A 25,181-nucleotide genomic window follows, 5' to 3' on the forward strand; every position below is an offset into this window, starting at 1 on the left:
CCCATAAAAATACACCGTAACCTGAAAGAAACAGAGATGGATTTTCAACAGAGCCAGAGTGTGACACCACACACACAAAGTGTGGGTTGAGAAAATTCGTCGCTTAGTTTAGATTTAGACTTTAGAATAAGTTAAACTTTATCCAAACTGGACTATATTCGTGAAGTGGGTGATAGTGTGTTTGTTTGTGGGATATGTGTGAAATGCATCAAATCATAGAAGTATAGCTGGTAATAATTAATCTTCAAAATCTCTGTGTCCTCTCTTTGATGATTAAAACTTGGGAGGCAATCTTTTATGATATATGCTATGGGGTACTGGACATGTAAGGTTTACTATACTAATCAATTAAACGCTCTTTTGTTTTTCAAAGTTGCACATGTAGGGATTGACAATTTCGCGAGGCGTTTTGCAGTTTTGGTCTATTATAGGCCTATAGTAAGCAACATTTTAAAAAGTCCTGTCAAAATGAAATATACAACAACAAAAACAAAGTTTCATATCGTAATTGCGATGGTTTATTGGTTATAGGCTAACGAGGTGACCCATCATTTTTTTTAAATTGGAACGCGTACTTTGTAACCCACAATAGGCGAAAATAAAAGGACACAGATAAAATTTTTATGATTGATAGAAGAAAAAATGGTAAGAACATGAAGCTTTGTATATATGAGCTTTAGGCTACTATACTGACCTACTTTACAGCTTAGCAGTGAACATCACAAATAAGTCAACAATAAAGGACTGAGAGAAACAAGTGCAATTTTGGACAAATGAAAACACATAACAGTTAACATTTAACATGCAGAAACATAACAATAAACTATAGCGTATGTGGCCGCTTTGCAACAAAATACACAGATTAACTTTGTCAAATGGTCGGGCTAAGCTGCATTTTAAACCACGACGAACTTTTGATGAGGTCGAATCAACTTGTAATGTAATCTGGATTGACGTAGCTGAAACCGTCAAATTCGGTTTGGTCCATGTTCATGATGAAAAGTCTGTCGCATGGTGTAAGCTTAACTTTTTGTTTCGTGAAGGATCGATCGAAATTCGAAACATCAAAGGAATTCGACTGCAAATAAATCAAGTAGGGCTGAGACAACGTTTTATCTGGTACGGGTAAAATTATTTTGTACAGAATAAATTAAACTGGTCAAATTTCGATTGGGCCTGAGCTAAATGCGAAAATCAATTTAAAACTTGTGTAGGTTTGCTCCCAAATTTCGATTTCTCTAATGAAGAGTTTTTACGATCAATAGAATCGGACTCTTGCTGGGTTAGAGTCTTTTTTCATCAATCAACGTGTTATTACGCTACGATTGTATGTCTTTTAGCTACACTAAAGCTCGCACAATTTTACAACAAAATTGATTTGTCTGTAGATGCTTAAAAATGCCAAATCACATTCTGTTTTAATTTTGTATTTTACTGTGCATAATCTAATTATATGAAACTTTTGATTATTGTCGTTGGAGCACCACGTAACGTGTTTGTTATGGTTATATTCATCATTGTAAGTACTCTACTCCAACACCATAAACTTTTATTTAACTTTCTTGCGCTCGCTAACTTTTTCTCTTGCTTTGGGCGATAAAAATGTAGTTTCGTTCAGTTGTTACCATCTCGTATCAATAATAGATGAGAAGTTGTCGGGATAAACCCAGTATATAAAGTGGATTCTTTTACAAACTAATAGCCTGTATTACCGTTGCCATCACCACATTTGGCGAAATAACATTGGCTTGATAAAAAACAATGTTATAAAGTTATTCTTAGGTGTCATATATTGGCCAAACTCACTTAATACCTAGAAAAAAGAAACTGCAATGATGTTATAATGTGAAATGCGATGTTCAGAAGACAAAAAGTAGAATTAGGATATGAACGTAGAGCAAGTTTAACTGTTATCCAATTCCGAAGGGTGGCGCACTTTATACCAAATCATGCTTGCTAAAACGACAATTCACTGATTTGCTTCCGCCATTTTAGGTTTACAAACGAAAGTCGGTCTACTGCACGGGTTTGGGGTCAGATTTTTATCTCACATTTTATAAGTGGCCCGAAAATCAGGGTTGCCAAAACTAGAAAACTAGAATTATCAGTGTTGCCAAATCATTAAAGTGGCCTGGATTTTTGACTGGCCTGTAGGCACGTGCCTACTTTGCCTAATGGTTAATCCAGCACTGACTACAACTTCTCATTTTGGGATATTTCCCCAGCCATGCCAAGCTGCAGCGGTAATCAGTGTCATTCCTTTTACCTAAACGCTGTTGCTACTTTACATATGTTTATTAATAGCCCGCTAGTTTGACGTCAACTTCCACAAACAAAACAGCCACAAACTGGTATCACTGTTGTCCAGTGCAGCCCCCTGCCGCCTGTTGCCTAGCAACCGCTACTTACCGATAAAAATGAAAAGAAAGCATGCGTGTTCCGTCTGGCTAAGAACTTGTTGACCACAATCACATAACAGAATTTGGCGAATAAAATCATAAGTTACATAGACATTGAAAAACCACTGCCCAGTAAGCCCAACATGACGTCTTACGAGGTACCCATTGTGGGCATTTTAAATACAACCCAACATAAAGCAATAATCATGTTAAAATGAAGGTTGTTTTGTGGACAACACGATAAACATGATTTGGAATATATATACGGCATGTATAATCTGCAGTGATAGTAAACATAAAAGTTGCCCAAAAGGAAAATGGTTTAAATGGTTAGTTGCATCACCACATATATTCTACGCGTTCAAACGTATCATGGTCTTTGTGTAACTTTTTGAAATAAAAACTTTATAATTAGTCGTATTAAAAAAATGTAGTGAATATATGCAACGCGCTTGTTCTTAGTGCAGCCCATGGCACGACTGGTGCTGGAATAGGTTTAGATACGGCTGTCAAACAAGGGTTAAACCGAAAGAAGAGTTTGTCAAAAAACAAAAATCTCGGTAACGATTATTGGATTGGTCCCGATAATGGATTAAATTCGGCTGCATAATGGAAATATGCATGGGAAACGCATAGAGCAGCTCTGGAACATTAGGGCATTCTCTACATGCATTCGCATATAAGTAGAGATAGTTAGAAGGGTCGGAAAATGAGATACTTCGTTCGCACAATGGAAAACAAACAAGCAAGCACACAAGGCTACAAACGCATACGACGAACGCGGATTAAATGCACAATCAAACAATGAAAAAATCACACAGATAACAACAGCTATAACACAGGACAACGGAAAATATACGGGCAATAATTTTCCGCTCGGCAAGTGACAAATTACAGCATGTGGGTGAAATGAAATGAACAGAGATAAGTGTATAATTGTATAGGGTGTGTGATTTAACATTGGATATCAAACGCTAATGTTTGAGCGTGGCAGACGGCACAGAAGTGAGGGTCAGAAGCTAATCAGCTCACCTGAGGGAATTTAGCTAAACCAAGTGCGACTACTATATACTACTGTACTGCAATTTCACACAGAAACATGGGCTAGAGAATTCGTCGTGTGATACGGGAAAAAGGGGCGTAATAGTTGCACTTCACGGATACTGCAAAAGATAGGTTCTCACTGCGCGTCCAGCGATTTTACACCATGCACATTGACACGAAAACATACTTAACATTGCACGTATTATCCAACTGAATTAACTATTATGGAGGATAAATGAAACATTTTTATCAGCATGCGCTTATGTAAAGAAATCGTTTAAATATTGCGATTAAACAGTTGATTGGGATTAAATCGAAGTGCCTATATCTTAATCACTGTAAATAAAGTATTTTTACAAATTAAAAGTGGACGGGAAAAGTACAATGAACGAACGCAGCTTACGATTTTACATCTTACATGCATTTAAAAAATAGTGTTAATCGCCACGAGTTTTTCGTACATTTTTTAACGGGAAATCGTTTGTAATCGAATTTCCCAATCAAAACTGGATTACCGAGATCCAAAAATGGACTAAATTGCATCAAGCAAACTGAAATTCGCTTAGTGGCGTTTCTCTGCGAATTCCGGACACCATTTAGGCCATTCTTACACGTTAAAAAGCAAATTGCCAAAGGACACAAATTCTGTAATCTCATTTTCTGTCTCAGTTTGTGCCCTTTTTATGAACCACAAGGGTAAATTCGTAAAAATTCGTATCGTAATGTCTAAAATGATGCAATCGCGATTATTCCTTTTAACGAAGGGTCTGATGTTACCTTGTGATATCTGCGCCAACTGTTCACACGAAACGCGTTTAATGGATCTATATATACGCTGATGTTCCAAAGTTAAACTTAGCTTTTCAGGTCAAGCAGTTTATAGCGACAAACCTTACATTTATTACAGTTTTGGTGACCGAGTGGCACGGGAGCGTTTATATATTTGATCATCCGAAAATTCACGTTAAAAACCCGTATGTTTTAAGTAACCAAGACCGCATAGTAACGCCAAGTCAGTGTGATCGAATTGAAAGTAAGCAATTTCCTATATTCACAGACAATATGGCGTTGGAAAAAATTACCATGTGGAGAGATTCTAATTATTGTTGATTTATCTTAAAAGTTAATGTTGGTGCATTAAGGGCTGTTTTGCGTGTTGGAAATTTCGTCTTTGTTGATCAGTATGAAAACAACAAATTTGTAACGTAGTGTGAAGTAGACAGCGAAACTGGACGCCACAAAAATTTTGAAACAATTGTTAAAAAGTAAGTTTTTTGTATGAGTCCTAGAAGTAAGCAAGAAACAACCCATCAGTGGGAAACCAAATTGGACTTAGTGACAGGTAGGAACTCGTCGTTCACGTAAGTGAAGCCATCGAACTCGCCCTGGTCAATGTTCTTCAAGAACACGGGGTCAATTGGGGTCAAGGTCGGCTTGCTTCTCGTGAAGTACTTGTCGAAATTTTCGGTGATGTTCGAGCTCTGCGCGGTGTTGACGTCAAATGGAGACGACATGCATGAATGGCGAGCACGGACAAGGTTGAGTGCGCACGTGCGGCGACACACAACGGCATATGAAAAACACAAAGTAGCACAAGGTGAACGTGGGAACAGGCAGACACAATTTAACGTTAAGCAATCGATTAAGTGCTCTTGGCAAATCCACTGAGATTGCCTTTCTAAAATATAATCGAACCCCAGTTTGCCAATCACATGCATGCCCTAATTTGTCAATCATGGAGCTCTCAATCGTAAAAAAAACACCGCCTAAGGGGAGGTCATTGGTGGTTCAGTTCACCCGACGAAATTAAAAATACCAAAGTCATTACGTTGCGGTTGCGTTTTTGCAAGGTAAGTTAGAAGACAATGACGTTGCGGTTTTGACGTGCTGGGTGTGTCAACCGTGAAGTCGACGGCTCTGTACATTATTTACAGGTGAAACACAGGCCGTCGAACCAACAAGTGGCATAGGAAGTTGTAACAGAGCAAAACACCTGATCGTTATTTTGTCGCACCTGGAAAATTAAGAGCCCTGACAAAAAGCTAAATGGACCCAAAAATGCGGCTTTTTACCGCTTGTTGTGTTTTCCGAAAGATTAAAAACGATTTGGGATCAGGATTTGTTACGTATGTCCATTGCCACTAGATCGCGCCCTGGCGTACACATCATGTGATTTGATAACCCAGCCGCGCTATGCAAAAACATGTCAGTCGTACTTCACACTAAGATGGGACCGCAAACCGATGTTTATTTATTTTGGTTGGCGCTCCCGACCATTAAATAGCAAAAATTGCGTCAAGCTTTGAAAGGTGGTCGTGACCTAGTGCCAAGAAACGGACGATTAGAAAATTATTCGGGAGTGACGATGGATGACGTAGAGGTAATTACCCAATTTTCAACGCACAATCTCACGTACTACGAGATGAAGCTATTTTTCGCCTTAGCCCTACTGTTCGTAATGGCACATTCAAATAGTTACGTGTATATTTACACACACTTTCGGCTCGTTATGTTTCCTGTATAAAGGTGGGTGGGTGATTTGGATTGACGCATTTGCAGAACTGAAGTGAGAAAAGCTTGTTTGCGCTACGTCTAACGCTTTTGAACATGACTGCATTTACGAATGGCCTTGACGTTGTAATATAATAGCGCAAACGTTCAACGTATAGGCGTTATTTCTTCTGAACCTAACAGCTCTAATACAGCGCAAAATTGTTTTCATGAAAATGCAGCTTGGATCGTCTTACAATAAAGGTAAAGATTAAGAACAATTAAGAAGGTAGGGGGCAACTAAAATGTAAATTTACTTAACTTGTTATTTAGGGTTTAATGACGTATTTTCCCGAAAGCGAAATAAGCCAACAAACAACCACGCCTCGACAAAGGCGGTGTTGGGTTGAAATTTCATTCAATGCATACGCGCGATTGTCAACGCAAACAAAGAGTCAGGGGCCCGAACTATTCACATGCTACCAAGCAACGGAAGGAGCCTATTTATAGCTTCCTGGGCCAACCCCAAGACGTGCAAACGACGCGCAGACATGCTGACAAACGGGCGCGAGCGTCACCACAACTGAACAACGTTCACAGCATAGGGGTTGCGAAATGTGTGTAGTGGCACAACTGTGTATAAAGGAAGGCTTACAACCTACTTCCTATAAAGAGCGTACAGACCGACGCACTGGTAGGTTTATCACAAGATCACAGGCGGATGCTCGTTGCAAACGTAAACAAACCGATTGCTGTGTACTTACCAGGCCAGACTGGTTCTCGCAGGCCCAGAACTGTAGTAAAAATCGCCTTAAGCGTTAAAAATGCAGCACATAACGGTACTGTATTGTGTCAGCACATATGCTGCTTGTGGGCCAACGAGTTCGTGATCAGGAAAATATACATTGGTAAGGTCATTTGCCTGCCAAATCATGCATGCATATTTTCTGCAGGCTTCATTGTGGAAAAAAATGATCCGTATTTTTTTACCCCAGTATTTGATTTTTCTCAATCAACTACTTACCAAACATTGTCAGGTTATAATCTGAGACCACGAATGTTGTATAATCGGTTTACCAACACAACACAAGGCGAGTGGCAGGGTTTACCACGCTTACTGCTTTCGAGCTACGCAAGCAGGTGTTAAGCTAGCAATAAGGCACTTACGACTTTGGGCTTGAAGGGCGGTTGGACCTCTCGTGCTGCCAATCTCTCCCAATTGATCATGCGGAAAAACAAGTGGTCCTGGATATCTTTTTTGTTGCCACTACAAACCAGTCGTTTCGAAGGGTGCTTCTGCAACAGCTGTGACAAAATAATTAAGAGGTTTTATTCCGAATTTATGGGTTCAGGTTTCATGGGTTTGTTGTTTTAAGACAGCTAAGCGCATGAAAATATATGCACAGGAAGTGTATAAAAATTTAAAGGTCAATATATGTTGCAACAAATGTTGAGGCACACGGTAGCACATATACACAGAAAACCAGTTTTATCTGTTTATTTTTGTCTGTTATCTGTAAAAGATTGGGCCAACCCAGGATCAAAAGTGTAAGGAACTTCTGATATCTGTGCTTTGTGTAATAACCTGGTCCAAAAACAGTGATAGAAATCGCCCTCAAAAGTACCAACATACACAAAACTAAAATGCGTTAATTAAAGCCAAAGTTATGAAACTATTATTGTGTGGGTCGGTGGGACATACTTATGTGACATACACAAAGTAGGCACGTACAACCTCAGGTCAGCACAGGAACACTGACATGACCAGAAGGTTAACGATGTACCCTCAATGGACAACACGTATGTTGTACAATGGTACATGTAGATAATCAGAACGTGGGCGAATCTTATCAAGCAACGTGCATCGTTTTAACGATCCGATGCAACCCTAAGGCGGTTCAGGGATTAGGAAAAAATCGATTCGGCACCGAGGGTCGATCGTTTGAAGGTTGCCTGATGACATTAATTAGCCGCACAAGGCCCATGCCTGGCGACCCGATCTTCATTAAACGCACAAGCGCGCATGCTAATTCAGCAAGAAACGGCGACGTTGTCCCAAAGGAATACATAATTTCGGACATGAGGTCAACACAAATCATTCGATTGGGTCAACCAAGCCCATGTCTTCATCATACCGTGTTTCGCCCTAAAAGCACCTTTGGCAATCATATTTGCAAAAGTCTGCCTCATTTAAAGGGTTGTATGTTAAAGGTTGTCAGTATATTAGGATTGGGAACAAATCTATCATTGCACCGAACAGTTGGTTGAACAATAACTTTTCGCATTAGTAAAATATCAAAACATCCTCTAAATTTTGTTTTTGTATCTATTTCGGTCCGAATTTTTAGAGGTAGTTTGTTGCATCACTACGTGGCACAACAGCACAAAGACAGGTCTGTCATTTGATGGACTGTCAGACAAACGGGAAGCTCGATTAGAGACTGGTTTTAACGAGGTATGCTTATTCGTTATGATGAGCCACCCAGGCTGGCAGGTGGAGTGGAAACTGATGTCGTAGCGCGAGTCCTTCAAGATTTGAAACATGAAATCGATCGACATATGCGACCGGGGTCTAAGGAACAATACGACACCTTTGAACTAAAGCTGAAAACAATTCGGGCTGAAAGAGGTCCGTTGTGTAGCTTAGAAAAAGAGCTTGGTGCTTGTAATTCGCAAATACGTCGATATTTTCTTTGAAGGTGCTAATTTTATATTGGTGCCTATTTTCAGTTTTTGACGTCATTGAAACCACCGCTTCTACGCGACATACGTTTAACATGGTTTTAGGTCGCTATGGCCTATTTTTGCAGTTTTTTGTATTTATGTGTGTTTTTGGATGCGTTTAAGTTTCTAAAGTGCAGCTGCTTTTTGCCAAAAAATCGATAAATTTTTCCTGCCAAAATAAGCATTTTCTTTCGAGTTTACGTTTTCCTATCATATCAATTCTTTACAGGTCACCACTTCTTACCCCTTTGCAAATTCCGACCGCCTCTTTTGACATAGATCGTGGATATGATACAGAATTTTCCATGATGGATTGGAAAAGCTCATCTTCGTCCTCGCCATCAAATGGGGGCTGCATAAAAAATGCTCCATTTAAGATTAATTTGAAACGATACTGGTTCCCAAAACCTTGTGCTCTAGCCCTAAAAGTAGACTACTAATACATTCTTGTTTATAGGGATGTGCCAAAATTGCAAATGTTCTGTTTGGTCGAGCACCGAGCATCTCAAGTTAATGCTCGGTGCTCGGGCGAGCACGCTCGGTGCATTATGACGTCACAAAAAATCCCCTTTCTACGGTTTAGCTCTAAAGGTCTCTTACGTCACCAGCGGTGTATTAAGCTGTACAGGCCTCAGAAGTACGCGTTTTTCCACCATCTAATACATTTGAAAAATGATTCGTTTTTGTTCATAGACACCCTTTCGAACACTAGTTACGTGTATTAGCAGGGCATGAATATGCAAATTTAACGCTCGGGTCAGTTTGTGCAAATGCTCGGCCGAGCACCGAGCATCAAAAACAGCGACGCTCGGTACCGAGTACTCGGGTTCTGGCTCGGCTCGGCCCATCCCTACTTGTTTAGGCTATTTGTACATTCAATACTGCATTGTGTTGCGTCAAAGATTTATAATCTTACTAATATTCTAGTGTGCGAAATTTAAGAAGAATATAACTCTGATTACCTAGATCAGATCAGAGAAGTGTATACGAGCATGGACCTTGCTGAAGAATAAACTACTACTCTACTTTTCCGGTTTTATGTCATTATTTCTTTGATTAAAATACTATTTTTTTTTTTTTTTTTGAATATATATATTATATATATATTTTTTTTTAACCATTGCATTCAACTATACGGTGGAAGATTTGACACTAAATGACACAATGCGGTTTTGAAACTTGGACAATGCAGCGTACTGGACTCACGGAGGCTGTTTCCATTTCGTAAAGTTTATGTAAACACAATTAAACAGATTTTTCCAGTCGATTGTCAAAAATGTGCTCTGTCAAATCTACATATCACTCGTAGTTTTCATTAAACACAATGGTTGCGAAGACAAACATTTAGCACACACGTTTTATGAAAATCCACTTCACGTCAAAGTGCCATTCCGTCATCCTGCAAACAGAGACTGAAACATCGTCGCCTATATTTAAAAGCACGTGCTATAATTCTTCTAGTGACGGGTGAAAGTCTATATCTTGGTCGCCTGTCTGAAGCGCCGAACAAAACTTCCATTAACTGACAGAAACCGAGCTTATCACTGCAGTAATCGCGACAGGGCCCTGATATAATCTTTTCCCGGGACGTCGAAATAACAAGTAGGTCAGTGAATCGAAATGGTTCAGTGTTTAGAGTTGGGGTAAACATATTCTAAAGGTTAATACACATGTCTGCTTAAAATATTTTTAAACCCACAGTCTGTGTTAAGCCCCTACAAACCATCGCGAGTCTTGAAAAAAAAATTAGTAAATCCTCTTTAAATCTAATTGGGTTTTAACAAGGTTCTAATGAACTATTCCTATTGTCTGAAATAAAAATAGACTACATGAAACGCATGTTTGGAATTCAGCATTATTTTACATGGAAAAGCATAGGAGCTTACAAACACGCATCTAAAATAGGACAAATCTTGAACCAGGAAAATAAAAAATTGATTATGAACTGGTAGCACACTTATAAATTTGGTACAAATGTTACTTCACCTGTCCAGCAAGCATCTCATAAAGCAGGACTCCATAAGCCCACCAATCTACCGACTTGCCATACGGCTCGTACACAATAATCTAAAAAATTAAAAGGGCGATGATAAGTCAAATGAATGAAAACCATACTATATATGGCCTTCTTAGGCGGCTTTAAGCGGATAGGTGTGTGTGATAAATTACATCAGCCCCTGAGGCACGGAGCAGGAGGGATAAATTATTTATGTTTAGGGGAAAGTTGTTGTGTGCGAAGCCTCTACTGTGGGATGCGAAATGCAATTGTTGGGGATATTGATTCGCGGCTAATGCCTGTACATTCACCAACAAGCCTTAAGTGTCAACTGTACTACTAAACCAGGCTTTTAAAGTCCTTCAACGCGCAAATATTGGAATTTGATATCAGCCGGGTGATGTAATGCCTTGCAGTTTGTTTTTCACTTTTAAAACACCGCACGTTCATTGATTTTGAACATGGCTCTGTTCTGTTGCGCGTATGGCACCACAATGGCTCTTTGTTAATTGTTAACCCAGTGGCGAAAAAAATGTAACTATTTTGTGGCAATGTACACAAGTTAATAGTATTTCGCTAAAACAGCAATAATGCTCTAAACTTATTGGTAGAGTGTTTAAACAACGTTTGTTGACTCTTGTTGAATTTTTAACGCAAATCAATAACTTTTACAGGACGGCTTAAGCTTTGACATACCTCAGGTGCTATATAGTCGGGTGTTCCGCAAAAGGTGTTGGTCGTGTTGCCGTCCTTTATATTCTCCTTGCACATTCCGAAGTCGGCAATCTTAATATGGCCTTCAGAATCCAGCATAACGTTATCCAGCTTGAGATCTCTGCACATAGAAAAGGCCAAAAAGCGATTACTGATTCAAATTACCAAAAATGTTCAAAGGCGTGTACCGAATGAACATAGAGTACATTTAGTAAATTGGTTTCTCAGCACGCATTACTCAGATCAAAAAAGGTTTAAAATAGGGACTAAAATATATTTTGTACTTTAATTGGTATAACAATTGGCGCTGCCCTGATGTTTACATCCGCTAAGCGTGTACTGGGCCAAAAACCCACGCACAAACCGCTAATGGCTGGATGATCTCATCATGAAAACCCATCTGTTGGGTTTGAAAACAAGTTTATCAAACAAAGCCAGCCCACTTTCACTATAGTATGTGTACACTGGTGGCACTTTCCACTATTAACAACTGGAAAGTCCCCCAATTTGTAAAAAGCCCGTCATTACGCCAACTGTCATCAATGCGTAAGAATAACACTAGCATGCTAAGTTAACGAAAAGTTAACAATAGGAGACTAGGTGAGAGTTTTTGATGCGCAATTATTTCATAATAGTTAATCTAAAAAAACGTTTAAATGAAAGTTTTTTGATCAAATTTATAGTGAGCGCTGATATGCATGTTATACACAAATATGTTACTTCACAGATTCTAGCAGCTTAGGAGACGGTTTTCTGAGCAAAAACGGTTGGCAAAGTTCGTGGACACACTGTAACAGGCAGCAGTAGCCGACAGGAGATGACACAAATTCTGACAAAATTGATCATTAAGCATCGACCTGTCATCTCGCGACGAGTGACTAATCGCGCGTATGCCCGTGCACCGGGAAGCGTAAAATCAAGCACGCATCGGCCTTACCTGTAAACAATCCCGCGGTCGTGGAGATAGAAGAGTCCTAGAGCAATTTCAGCCGAGTAAAACCTGAAAGGAAGAGGGTATACAGTCTTATAGGAGATGTAATGAAAGGAAATGGCTAAAGAAATGGACAAATGTCAAGGGACCGCGAGATACTAAGATGTGCCTGTCATTTACCACATTTTGTACTGTACACAGCGTGTCTTTAGTGCAAAACAAAGGATGTTGCCCCCAACCGCAAACGATTTGAGACAGGATTTTTCGACTTAAGCCCTCATTTTTCGAGGATCGCGCTATTAAATATGATGCACTTGGTGGCTGGAGGTTACCTAACAATGTTCAAACCATAACTCACACTGCTTGTGGTTCCTTGAACTTGCCCACCGATTGAATGTGGTACATCAGATCACCGCCGTTGATGTATTCCATCACGAAGTACAATCGATCCTTTGATAAAACAAAAATGCGATCAAACGAAAAGAAATCCATTACATATACGGTTTTAACAGACTTAATAGAAAAATAAATTCAGAATCTTTAGAGATTATAGGCTTTTAACGCAAAAAAGGCATTGACCCTTACGGTAAAGGTTATTGGGTGTCACTTTGAATGAAAATTTGCAATCGACGACACGAATTTTACTCACAACTTGCTTTGCAAAAACCCACTACCCCCTTTAGGTATGGAGGTAGGAAGCGCTCCTGGGTCGAAAGGTGTAAACGCTTGATTAAACAGGATTTCAAAGCGCCGGTTATTGCGCAACTTTAAACGTCACAAGCCGATGAATTGTCGATCGGAGTTGTGGTAATCGGCTGTTCTGGTTCACCTGCCCGTCAGGCATGACAAGCAACGCAAAATACACTGCTTTTTTATCTATCGAAAATCGTTCAGTCTAAATGGGGCTTTCAAAATAGCCTGCACATGGGCAAACACGCAATCAAATATGCTACTGAGGGTCTAATCGATTTTCTACGAAAAGGAACTGACTCGCTTTTAACGAAAAACACGCTGTTAAAATCTCCTTACAGCAGTTTGAAAGCACGAATGCAATTGTGTGAGGAATAGAGGTTTGTCCCCGAGTGCCAGAACGCGTTTTTCGATCATGGTGCATTCCACATCGTCGTCCTGTACAATTACATCCTTCTTGAGCACCTTGATAGCATAAATTTCGTCTGTTCCCTTGCGCTCAGCGAGCAACACCTGTCAGAGAAAGCGTCACGTGATTGAGTGTATTGCAGGGGTTTAGACTTTCTTAACTCATGTTATACAAGAAATGAATAAGGCATGTGGTTCCAAAACAGCGCTTTTCGGGCCCAAACGTTATTCCAAAGGACAAAGGGCTTATTTATAAACCCCTTATTTTTCTTGAAATGCATATTAGTAATTTAAAACATTTTTATTGTGTCCTGATTTAAAACCATTGTTTAAGATGGTGATGACATTTCAAAGAAGGTGTTTGGGAAAGGTGCTTAAGCAATGCATGTTAGTAGTTTACAGTAAACTTGCATATAGCAAGAGTAAACAGTTATGAAACGTTGTCACAGGCAGCAAAACATAAAAGGAAGTCCTTCAAGCGCTGCGATAGGTCGTGCAATATAGTGAGGAAATTTTGGTAAATTTATGAAAAATACACTGTATGAAAATACAGTAAGCACACCACCATGTTGTAAGCTAAAACGTTGAGTAAAAACCGAATTTTTGTAAAACTAAGCCACGCCGCAGGCAAAAACATAACTGTAAACGGGTTTAGGCGACAAGCATGACACGCTAAGCGACGTATGTTTGCTTTAAGGCTGAAGTAGACGCAAATTAAAAAACGAAACTAATGCTAACAAACACTTGGGACGGATAAGGACCCGCTTCGCTGTGGGGGGGTTGTGTTTATTATGAGGCTTTTGATAAAAACGTCAATCCCTGTTTGTTACCTTTCCGAAGCTACCACGCCCAAGAACGTGAAGAAAATGGAAATCCGAAGGCTTGATATTTTGAAAGTGTTTGTTGCCGGGCTGTTGTCGATTTTGTTCGATTCGATTTTTTCTCGCTTCCTCCCGTTCCCGTTCCTCCTCGATTCTTTGATTCTGCCGAACGGAAATAGAGCAAGTCAGAAATTTCTCAGTAGGCTGTAACAATGGGTATATCTTTTCTACAAATTTTTGAACAACCCTTTTGTCGAATTACATGCAAAAATGCCTTGATGATATGGAATTGAAGTTCAAAGCCACTTTATTTCAGGTTGGAATACATGCACAATTCCCATTTTATCGCTAGACAATGACTCTGATCGAGAATGAAGCTGAATACTGGGGGATGCTAACGGACATGTCTGTTATCATTTTATGTACAGCATTGCGAAGACATAAATTCCAGAGTGTGGTGAGGTTAAAGCCTTCCGGTAATGGCGTTTACCCACACAGACTAAACGTTTACAACCGAAAGGCACTGTTTTTCACAGCTCGACGCGAAGCATACAACACGTCATGTTGCAATAAAGAATGGCGTAACATAAGACTTTGTAGTAGAAATGTATATGAAGGTGGTTAAGCGGCACAGGTCGGCCCATTAAAGCGTTGCGCGCAAGCAAATCAAACGCAAACGCTTATCCGGGGCTACTGCAAGACTTGATTGATGAAGGCCGCAAATGTTAGGCGAGCGATCAATTATTAATGTCGTATTATCGTGTCTGCGCACAAGCAAGGCACCAGCGTACGATTAAAGCAAAATTAAACCGGCCACCAATGGGCTGCAAGCCTTCGACAGGCGCCAGAACTCTAACACGCGTTAATATCCGTGCAACACCAATCAAAGTTAAGATATAACCCCTTGCAAGTGACTCACGCATAGCGGGTTTTGATAACTTTCCAAATGTCATGTGAAACCGGCAAAAGATGCCAAATCCTTCATTACACGCTTGACATTGTTATTTTTTAACATAGAATTGAGCTAATACGTCAACAACAAAATTTTGGTAATCTAAAAACCCTGTCTCTGCGTAAGTCACTGCTACAAGGTGTAATTGAACGTTAACAATTACAAGGGTGCTTGTATATAGATAGTTGTGAGGAATTAACTTTTGATTGTTGCTAATGAAGGTGTCCTTACCCTAGCAGCGTCGGTGATGGATTCTGTCTGAGAATATGGGAGCACACATAATTAGTAAAGCTCATGTAGTTTGATCAATTTGCGAGAAACGTTTTCAGGGAGCGCTGCTGCAATTAGTCACTTTTGCAGGCGTGTTCAATTTATATGCACATGACAAAAATAGATTTCTCCAGCATTAAATATAATGAATGCTTACAAGAAAGGCTTAGTTTAATCAGCGCTTTTCACCAATCATGCAGTCAACAGTTGCTAGGAATCTTACAAAAATTCCATGTGTCCATGCTTGAACATTTTTTACACACGTTTTTTTAGAAATAAAGGGAGGCACAAAAAATACATGTTTTCCTGTACAAAGCGGTACAACCGCGCTTGACTATACACAATTGAAAAGGCGTAATTTGCTGTACGCAGAATGGACGTGCGTGTATTAACGCTGGCAGCGAAATTCGAATCAACAATGTATTAAGGTAGCTGTATTCAGGAAATTTCACCATAAATGCGGCTAGCCACAACAGAAAAGGCGAATCATGCAAATACAAGGCCCATTAAGCTGGCATTTTACCTTGGCATTGTCCTGAAGGTAAGTTAGAAATTTTAGGTTCCCAGCATCACAGGTCAAAAACATGTTTTTTTTTCAAGTTGTCATTTTGGCCTAGTGGCAGCCGAGATGTAGCATTATATGCCGGTTAGAAAATTGCTGAATTACGATGAATGTGCATGACACAGTACAACACATAGAGGAAAAATTGTTAATACACAAAAACCCACCTCAAGCTTCTGGGTCAAGGCATCCATCTCTTCACCTTCCTCAAGAATTGGAACATTGTAAAACTCCCCTTCTTGTTGGCTTAGTAGCTTATACCAGCCTTTAACTGGTGACTTCATCAGTTCTATATAAATTCGGTTTAAATGTGTGAAAATTCGGAAAAAAGCAAGAAGAAAACAACGAACCTGATATTCCAAATGAAAGTGATCCCATAAAATCATTTGCTGATGTACGATCCCAGTCCCATACTTCCACTAACAGTCTACGATCCTTATCACTGTCTTTCAGTTTTCTGCCGAGAGGATTGGTATGTATTTAGTGTTGGGCCATAATATCGGTAAAGCATCCATATGACATATCATTTAAACACTTCACATGGTATCTAGATTAGAATGTTGAAACTGTTTGTTTAACAACTAAGTGTGTTCCGACTGTGCACAGAATATGAATCCGGGGGCAGTTGTAAACAGAAAAAGTTTATCCTTTCTAGTTTTCTAGTTGGACTTTCTTTAACGCAAAACACACTGTACCATACTTACATTACAAGAGTTTCGTTCCAATGGGGGTTCAGATTCTTTTCAATGGTTGTAGTTTTTCTTTTCGGCCTGGGACCATCATGCTTCTCTGCTGGAATCAACTTGATTTTCACATAAGGATCAGAAAGACCGTTGGGGTCCATTGGTGCAAGGTTTTTTCCCTCTTGAACTAAATGGGATCAGAAGGTTTATTAAAAGCAAACTGACCAGAATACTTACACATTTAAGTATTTTAAACCATTATGCATTTTTTTCTGTTTGTAATAGTAAGTACATAAAAGTGCAAAACTTTGGGGTAACTTTTTTGACAGTCTTTTTAAGGGTATGTTTGAAAATGTAATGCTACTATCACATGAGGGTTTAAGAAAGAAAGTCTTACCAACAACAGTTAGTTTTCCACTCTGGATGTTGGCATTGAGATATAAACGTCCTCGTTTTTCAGTGTGGTCTCTGCCACATGTTGGCGGAACATTTGGAATGCACCTCTTGTGAAAATTTAAGTTGCATGCTGTTAAAGCAAAAACACCACATTTCAAATATGATTAGTCCAAACATGATGTTGTATCACTAGATTTGTATTTTGGCCTTACACATAAAACCTTTGTGTGATAAGTGTGATAGCTTGAGTTGCATTACGTACAATTTTCTACTGGGCAAACATATGATTCTGGATGCAGTCCCAAAAACTTTTAAAAACTCAAAAAGCTTATCTTTTGCCACCGCTTATAACAGAACTTTAATAACACATGTACATTTTTAATGCCAAATTTTTAATGGAACAACAATGTCAGAAATTTTATCAAGCAACAACCACAGCAGGTTAACAGAAAAAAGCAACACACTCACATTGACATTTCATGCCCTGTCTGATTAAACCGTACAGAAGTGATCCACAGTGATCGCAGAATGTTGGTGATGCATAAGATGCTACCCTGAAGTTGTGTTCTAATTTTGTTCCCTGCCAGATAGACAAACAATAATAAACTGTGTCATAATTAAGGCCATGAGGCAATGCAGTGACTTACGTCGCCTCCTTCTGTGTCAGCGCCAGGGCATTGAAATGAGACAAACTCGTGGCATCGTTTGTGCACTGTAAGTCTGCAAACTGAAAATAAATCGAGTATAAATGGACAGGTCACCATGACCTTATTTTCAAAAAAAGCCTCATTTTTATTTAATAACACCTAGTACACAGACAATTTCAAGGTTTAAAAAGTTTGCCTAAAATTTACTTTTGTATTTTTAAATGAATTTCTAGAATATTAAACATATGTTTTTTTTGTTTTTTTTTTCACCAAGATTTTCCATTGCAATGTTTTTGTCAGTTTTATTTTTAGATTATGAAATCTGTAAACCTACATATATATAGCTCAATAAGTTGTGGTTTTTGGCTGTTTTTGAATCGTCACAAACTTGCACATCACCAGTTGTAAGTGAATATACATTGAGCCTCATGTAGTAACTAAGCATTAAAACTGGGTTGGTTTTGTCATTGTCCGAAAATGATAACATTGCCATTTGACAGGCAGTAGAGCATTAATATACTGACTTCCGTGGTGGTGTCATCACACTCTGAACTGCCTTATCTAATAGTGACTGATTTAGGAAATTGCAATTACCATAAAGCCAACAGAACAGAAAATTAACACAAACACACAAAAAGATATATTTCAACACTTACTTTGACACTGATAACCTTGTTTTCCAAATCCCCTAAAAGAAACAAAAAATACAGTATATTTTGATTAAAAACCTTGGACATTTGATACAGTAAATTTACCAAAAGGTATACAAGTTAAGTTACATTGGAAATTGCATAGTATAATGGTCACTATGTTCAATTAAAAACAAATACTTTTCTTTGTACTGGCCAATGATTGACCAAACATCAAAATCAATGTGTCTTTGTGTCACTTTGATTGCTTGCAAATCCCCCTTGACAAGCAATAAGGACACAAACACAAATCCACTACCAAACAATCAATATGAATATGGAACAATCATTACTGAGCATATGTTACTTTTAAGGTGAAAACAAAATATTGAACACCAAGGCCTTGGGAAATAGTAAAACTCAATTGCTAGATTCTCAAGTCTATCTAGCTACAGTCCAGAGAAAACAGAGTCCATCTTATGGTACAAGAGTGATTTTGTAACAATCATCACTCAAATCCTAAACCAATTCCCAAAGCAACAAATTTTAATGCAAACAAATTATTACACCATAACTCTTATATAATATATAAATGCCTAACTTAAGTCAAGACCTCAACCATCAAAAAACTCCTGAAGAATGCTAGTAACATAAAAAGTCATTTTTTAAAACCAAGATCAACCAAGATCAAGGACTTATCAGACCTGACTTATTTTCCACTTTTTCTACATTTTCATTCATTAAATGTTCATGATGTGGCAAAAATTCGAAAAAAAGTTAAGATGTGTTTGTCAAATCTCTATGAAGAGGCTGTAGGCCTGATTATTTAGCATGGCAGGGAAGATCTGGCTCATGAGTCTTCTGCTGCTAACTACTGCACCACATGAATAACAACTTTGCTGACTGTTAAAACACAAAGCTTACCAAGAACACTTACCAAACAAAGGCAGTACAATGGGCACAGAATGTTGGCTGCTTGAAAAATCGCGGAATAAATTCGTGAGCTTTGACTTTGTGCACTTTTTGTCGCAGGGCCCCCTTGCGAGCAAAGCCCTTAAAGTGACCATCTTCACTCATGATTATTGATTCAGATCACCTAAAGATAAAGAGTTACACGATGAAAAATCACTGCTTCTTACATTACACAGCTTTAAACATCATGAACATTTGTTGACTTTATGCACAACTTGCAATGTTGGTTGGCAACTTGGGTAATAAAAACTAATCCATCATCACAGTCATAACTTTGAAACAACCCTACACTGTGTACATACTGTCAGTCACAAAATGATTTCCTAAAGTCACTGAACTTATGTGCAATAACTATGCAATGTTAGTAACCTCAGATAGACTAAATGTATTCTTATCATTCATATATAAGTGTAATTTACAAGTTGAAACAAAGGCCAGGCATACCAGTACTTGAGTTTGCACAAAGAAAATGTTATCTCAAAAATTTGCTCTGTACACAAAAAACAAACAGCCAAACCCACAAATAAACTGGGAATAACCAGTAACAGTTGGCTTACGTCAAAGAATGGTTTTCATTATTCATTTGTTTCAAAATCTTAGGTGCAAAGTAACTACTAATTGACATGAATACTCTATTGCATACTGGATAAGATAAATCACTAAAGTGCTTTTACATATAGAATGTAATAGCTAAAAAATAATGAAAATGGATAAAAGTATAGCAGTTTCTTAACAAATACTAGAAAGGTGGCTTTCTGATATACTTCCATTTTATATATTCTATACGATATTTACCAATTTACTATACACATCATTTGATCTACATGTATGATTGTTTTTGCAAGCAAAAACAAATGGGTCCCCACACACGCGTTTGTGCGGATTTAACGTCCTGGTTATTTTTAGATTCTTAAGAAAAAAATTAACCTACTTTAGCAATAACCCAGCTTTTTTTGCATCATTATTGTCATATAATTACAAAAAAACAGTACATAAGAATGGGAAAAATACTTTTAATTTAATCTCATGCTTTGACCTTGATATTGTCGTTCAAGGTCAGTTTTTACACAACTTTCCACAACTGAAAATGTGCTTGATACTTAATAAAACGACATAGCATAGCTGCGCAAAAACAGCTGATTTCTAATCACCGAAACGACTGTTTCGTAAAACGTATGTCCAGACGTCAAGCTGAGCAATCCCGCTGCATTCACCCGCCTTAATCGTAAACAAGTAAATTACTCCCTTGAGAGTTGAGACTTCTATCTGACTGACAGTGTACACATATTATGGGCTGTAAAAGTAACTATTTGGCCGATTAAGGCAAAATTTTAAGCACTGAACGAATAACCTACTGCAAACAATTGTTTAACATTTCAGCACATTAGGGCTTGTATTTTTTGCCTAAAACTTATTATTTGGGGGTTTAAGTGGTAAAATGGGTGAATCCAATAAAAAGTTACAAAATTCTTTAGAATACCTTACATTGCACCAACCAACAAACCATGAAACTCTCAGATTATGTACTTTAGTCAGTACAGCCGTTTTTAATTTTTTTTTTTTGGGGGGGGGGGGGGGCTGTGGGTGAACCACTGGGTCGTTTGGAGTCAAACTTTACGAGGATCAAATTTGGAACAAAAACTAACATCTGTGCAAATTTAAATAAATTTAAAGCACTCTTTCTTGACCAAACGCATTTAACAAACCAGCATTAGACAGAAATGAATATTTGGGGGGTTAAGGGGTGAAAATGGGTGAATCGAAAAAAAAAAGATACAAAATTCTTTGAAATATCTTATATTGCAACAAACAACACAGCATATCACTCAGAGATGCTGTACTTTAGTCAGTACAGCCATTTAAAAAAAATACGTTTTGGGGGCCTGCGGGTGAACCGCTGGGTCATTTGGGGTCAAATTTCAGGAGGATCAAATTTGGATTAACAACTAACATTTGTGTAAATTTTATTAAATTTGGAGCACTCTTTCTTGACCTAACGCACTTAACAAACCAGCGTTAGACAGAAAAAAGAAAAAAAAATACAGACAAAAACAATATGTGTCCCCTTCATAGAAGGGGACCCATAATAAACTAGCTAAATAGCCCAAATGTTTGAAATAGTTGGACCTTTTTGTCATGCTTGGAGTTACCATGGCTGATGTCTAAACAATTTATTACCCAAACATTATACTTTCTTTGAATATCAAAAAGTTTTTTAAAAAAACATAAAACAGTTTGCAATACATGTGGCATGAAAATAAAATAGATTTTGTTTCGAATTTAGGTTGCAAAACCATTTGCATGAAAGAATCTGTTAATTAGCCAATGTGTAACTATTATTTGTGTCTGTAACTACATTTGAAATTTTAACTTTGTTCCCAATTAAATGGATATTTGCTATTTAAAATAATAAAACATACATTTTATGTTACCAATGTTTTCCCATTTCCCTTCTCATGCATTAAACCAAACAAATCATTTACCCAGCCTAGATTTGTTACACTTCGAGTATGATGTTTAAATAAATCCCAAAACAGTTTTACACAATATATATATGAACTGATATGTTTTGGTGGGTATGTTAATTGCAAACTGTTTACATTAGCCCTGAACTAAATGCACAGATGGTAGTGGAAATTTTCTTAGTCAAAGCATGTCATACCAACCACTTCCTGGATACAAGCATACTGATCAAAGCATTGAATTGGGTACGCTATCAAACATAAATATATTATAGTCAGCTATCGCGAGAAATTACCACATGAAAAAGATAAAAAAGGGAAGTAGAAAGTAAACTCTCACCAATAAATTATTTCACATACATATTTTAAAGTTAGTCTTGTTAATTTTGTTATTTCACATTGAAGGCAACATTGGTTTAAGTTTTTATAGCTTTATCGTTTCTGCTGGCAAAAACCTATAAATCTACATACTTGCAAAAGGTGGCAATTGTGCATTTTACAAAACAGGTAGTGTTACAGCGGGGTTTTTAAAGATAAACTGAACAAGTTATATTACACAAAAAATCTGTTCCAAACTAGAAGGGTGGCTTACCACATATTGCCCTTGCATATACACTATAACCTATTTTAAAACATTGATATATTTCCTATGCTTATTTTGTATTGGGTCCCATATTAGTCACTGTCTTTTTATAACCTTAGTTGTTTCTGCAAGCAGAAACTCATGGGTCCCTACACATGCAAGGTTGTAGATAATGCATTCAAGAGATAACCATGTGAAAGTTTAGTGTTGTAAGGTAAAACGCAGTGATCGGGACTGGGCTTAAATATTAATACTATGTAGAGTACAAACTATATAAATTTAGATTCACCCCAGGTATTGTATGAAGTATGTCCTATTTAACGTTCTTTTTCAAAGAAACAAAGGAGTAAGTAGTGGCATAATGGGGTAAAACAAAAAATGAATAGCAAATTCTACAAGCTGTCCAATTTTCATTCAATTCGAACATTGTGAAGGGGGTTACACATTTTAGAGATTAGTTGGTTAAGTTGTGGTGCTACAGGGCAAAACATAACATTTGAGGACTTAGTATGTTTAATAAACTTTGCAAATTTCATATAATTACGACGTTTTTCAAAAGTTCATTTATTTTTTAGGCCTAGTCAAGTAAATGTTGGGGCTACAAGGTAAAACACATCAATTGAAACCTACAAATAGCATAGTCCACATACTACCCAAATTTTATCTAATCCTGACACTGTTTAAAAAACTGACCCATTTTAGGGGGCTAGTAGGGTAACTAATGGGGTCCGGCAGACAAACTAAAAACATATGAAACCTCAATGACTCAATCAATAGTATTGCACAATTTCAGCCCAATCCGCCAATGTTTAAAATTTCGACCACTAGCGGTGTTTTGAGCAACAACCGTTAATGTTTCTTACATCATAGGGCTGTTAACAACCCCCTCACAAAAATGTTCACCAAGCAATCCACAAAGTCACAAACGAGTAACATACAACTCCTTGCCCTTGTAACACTATTGAGCAACAGAAATCTTTCGTTTGTGGTGCCCAGTAACATACAAATACGTTTTACACTTTTGGGGCTTGTGAGGTGAATGTTGGGGCTACAGGGTGTTTACAAACTCATCCATTTTAGGGGGTAGCGGGGTAAATACTAGGGTTATTAACAAAAACAAAGTGGGATGCACATCTACATAACAAAATCTACCATCTGTGTAAATTTCATCCAAATCCATCAAACATTTGATGGAAAAACGAGTCGGACAAACTTTGGGAAGAAAATAACCCATTTTAGGGGGCTAGCAGGGTAAATACTGGGGTTATCAACAAAAACAAAGTGGGATGCACATCTACATAACTATATCTACCATCTGTGTAAATTTCATCCAAATCCATCTAACATTTGATAGAAAAACGAGTCGGACAAACTTTGGGAAGAAAATAACCCATTTTAGGGGGCTAGCAGGGTAAATATTGGGGTTATCAACAAAAACAAAGTGGGATGCACATCTACATAACTATATCTACCATCTGTGTAAATTTCAGCCAAATCCATCAAACATTTAATGGAAAAACGAGTCGGACAAACTTTGGGTAGAAGAAAAAAAAAGAAAAAAAAACAAACATTTTGAGTAAAATCAATGTGTCCCCTTCAGGGAAGAGGACCCATAATTAAGCACAGCAATTGACCCACCACAACCACATGTTGTAAAACTGACAATCAAACCATGACATTCCAAGCCATCATAAAAGTTTGTTCAGCTTAGAAATTAGTCAATTAAACCCACCAAAGTGGTAGTTAATTTGTTTTAAACTTGAAAACACATGCCAAAAAATGTGCAATTCTCTGTTACAATGTACTACACAGCCTAAGGCAATAAAACATTTTTGCTCACCTTGAACTTTTACTGTATTGTTGTAAATCCAATTGTGTTCAAAACAAAACCTTCTATTTTATCATTACCCACTGCAAAATACAAAAAATACAAATATTTAAACAACATTTCGCAAGCAACAACAACTGTGAAAAAAACTTCAGAAAGTAGATTGATTGAATTTACTGGCTAAATCACTGCTTCTTGTGACCTAAAATCAAAGGTAGCTCACATTGTTTGCATTTTGTCATCTGACTTATCACAATTTATGACTTTTGCATCATACCTTGAGTTTCAATTGAGAAACAAATGAAATTATAGCTAGCATTTCAATTGAGAAACATTCTAGTGTGTGAAGCTATCTGTTGTCACTTAAGTAAAAGTATTCAGCGTTATTTGGATAAATACAACAACACAGATTTATATCTATGGAAGCTTATTAACTATTTTATTGAACATAATACATTGAGGTTATATTCCTATGTAGACTGAATTAGGTCTGTCTGTTTAAAACTGCCCCTTATACAACAATTCCTGAAAATTATTTTAAACTTAAACATTTTTTGAGCAAAATTAATGTTTATTGTCACAAACTTTAAACATTTGACAGATCAGGGCTTGCATCAGGCAGTATCACACGCAACATCAAACAGAACACAGCTGAAAAGCATTGTGCTCAATTGATCCTAATAACAACTCTGAGCAGATTAAAGTCACTCATACAGGCAAGAAAATCTGCCATGCTCATATGATCTCAATGCTATATTAACAAATATTTTTGGAGTTGTTTGAAGGGTGCTTTCAGGTTTGACAAAGAGCACTTGATGTTTAAGATAACTTTACATTGCCATTAAAATTAAACACTTCACAGAGATGCTCAGAATCTTTTGCAAAAATAATATTGAATTGAAAATTCAATCTACCCAGCACACATAGTAAATGTTTTCTTGTTAATGACATCTCCTTTTAAGTAAGTAAAGCAGCTGCGG

The 25,181-nt window shown here is 37.7% G+C and overlaps 1 protein-coding gene across 2 annotated transcripts; it reads right to left on the reverse strand.

Annotated features, from left to right (window-relative positions):
• Window positions 1-500: 500 nt before the first annotated feature.
• On the reverse strand, window positions 501-24,302 carry LOC145237605 (protein kinase C beta type-like). 2 transcript variants are annotated; one of them, XM_080100544.1, is made up of 18 exons: window positions 24,214-24,302; window positions 19,294-19,452; window positions 18,384-18,415; window positions 17,728-17,807; window positions 17,549-17,660; window positions 17,082-17,210; window positions 16,706-16,871; window positions 16,352-16,458; window positions 16,169-16,290; window positions 14,227-14,379; window positions 13,328-13,501; window positions 12,657-12,748; window positions 12,305-12,367; window positions 11,350-11,488; window positions 10,644-10,724; window positions 8,902-9,009; window positions 7,101-7,238; window positions 501-1,078 (listed from the first exon to the last, which is right to left on the reverse strand). In XM_080100544.1, the coding sequence occupies exons 2-18, from the start codon at window positions 19,431-19,433 to the stop codon at window positions 929-931; spliced, it is 1,986 nt and encodes a 661-aa protein (XP_079956670.1). In that variant the 5' UTR covers window positions 19,434-19,452; window positions 24,214-24,302; the 3' UTR covers window positions 501-928. The 2 variants fall into 2 exon arrangements, with proteins under 2 accessions (XP_079956670.1, XP_079956662.1); XM_080100536.1 differs by lacking the exon at window positions 501-1,078 and adding an exon at window positions 2,438-4,924.
• Between the last annotated feature and the right edge of the window lie 879 nt (window positions 24,303-25,181).

The sequence above is a fragment of the Phallusia mammillata genome, chromosome 1 (assembly GCF_965637545.1).
Source record: "Phallusia mammillata chromosome 1, kaPhaMamm4.hap1.1, whole genome shotgun sequence".
NCBI classification, from domain to species: Eukaryota; Metazoa; Chordata; class Ascidiacea; order Phlebobranchia; family Ascidiidae; genus Phallusia; species Phallusia mammillata.

What these genes read in the sequence shown, in the direction of transcription:
- LOC145237605 (XM_080100536.1), bottom strand. Translation starts at nt 19,433, where the DNA reads ATGAGTGAAGATGGTCACTTTAAGGGCTTTGCTCGCAAGGGGGCCCTG. An exon ending in ACAGGGCATGAAATGTCAAT is followed by an intron (nt 17,211 to 17,548) that starts GTGAGTGTGTTG and finishes TTGCTTTAACAG; the next exon opens with CATGCAACTTAAATTTTCAC. An exon ending in CCGACTATATAGCACCTGAG is followed by an intron (nt 10,725 to 11,349) that starts GTATGTCAAAGC and finishes TTAATTTTTTAG; the next exon opens with ATTATTGTGTACGAGCCGTA.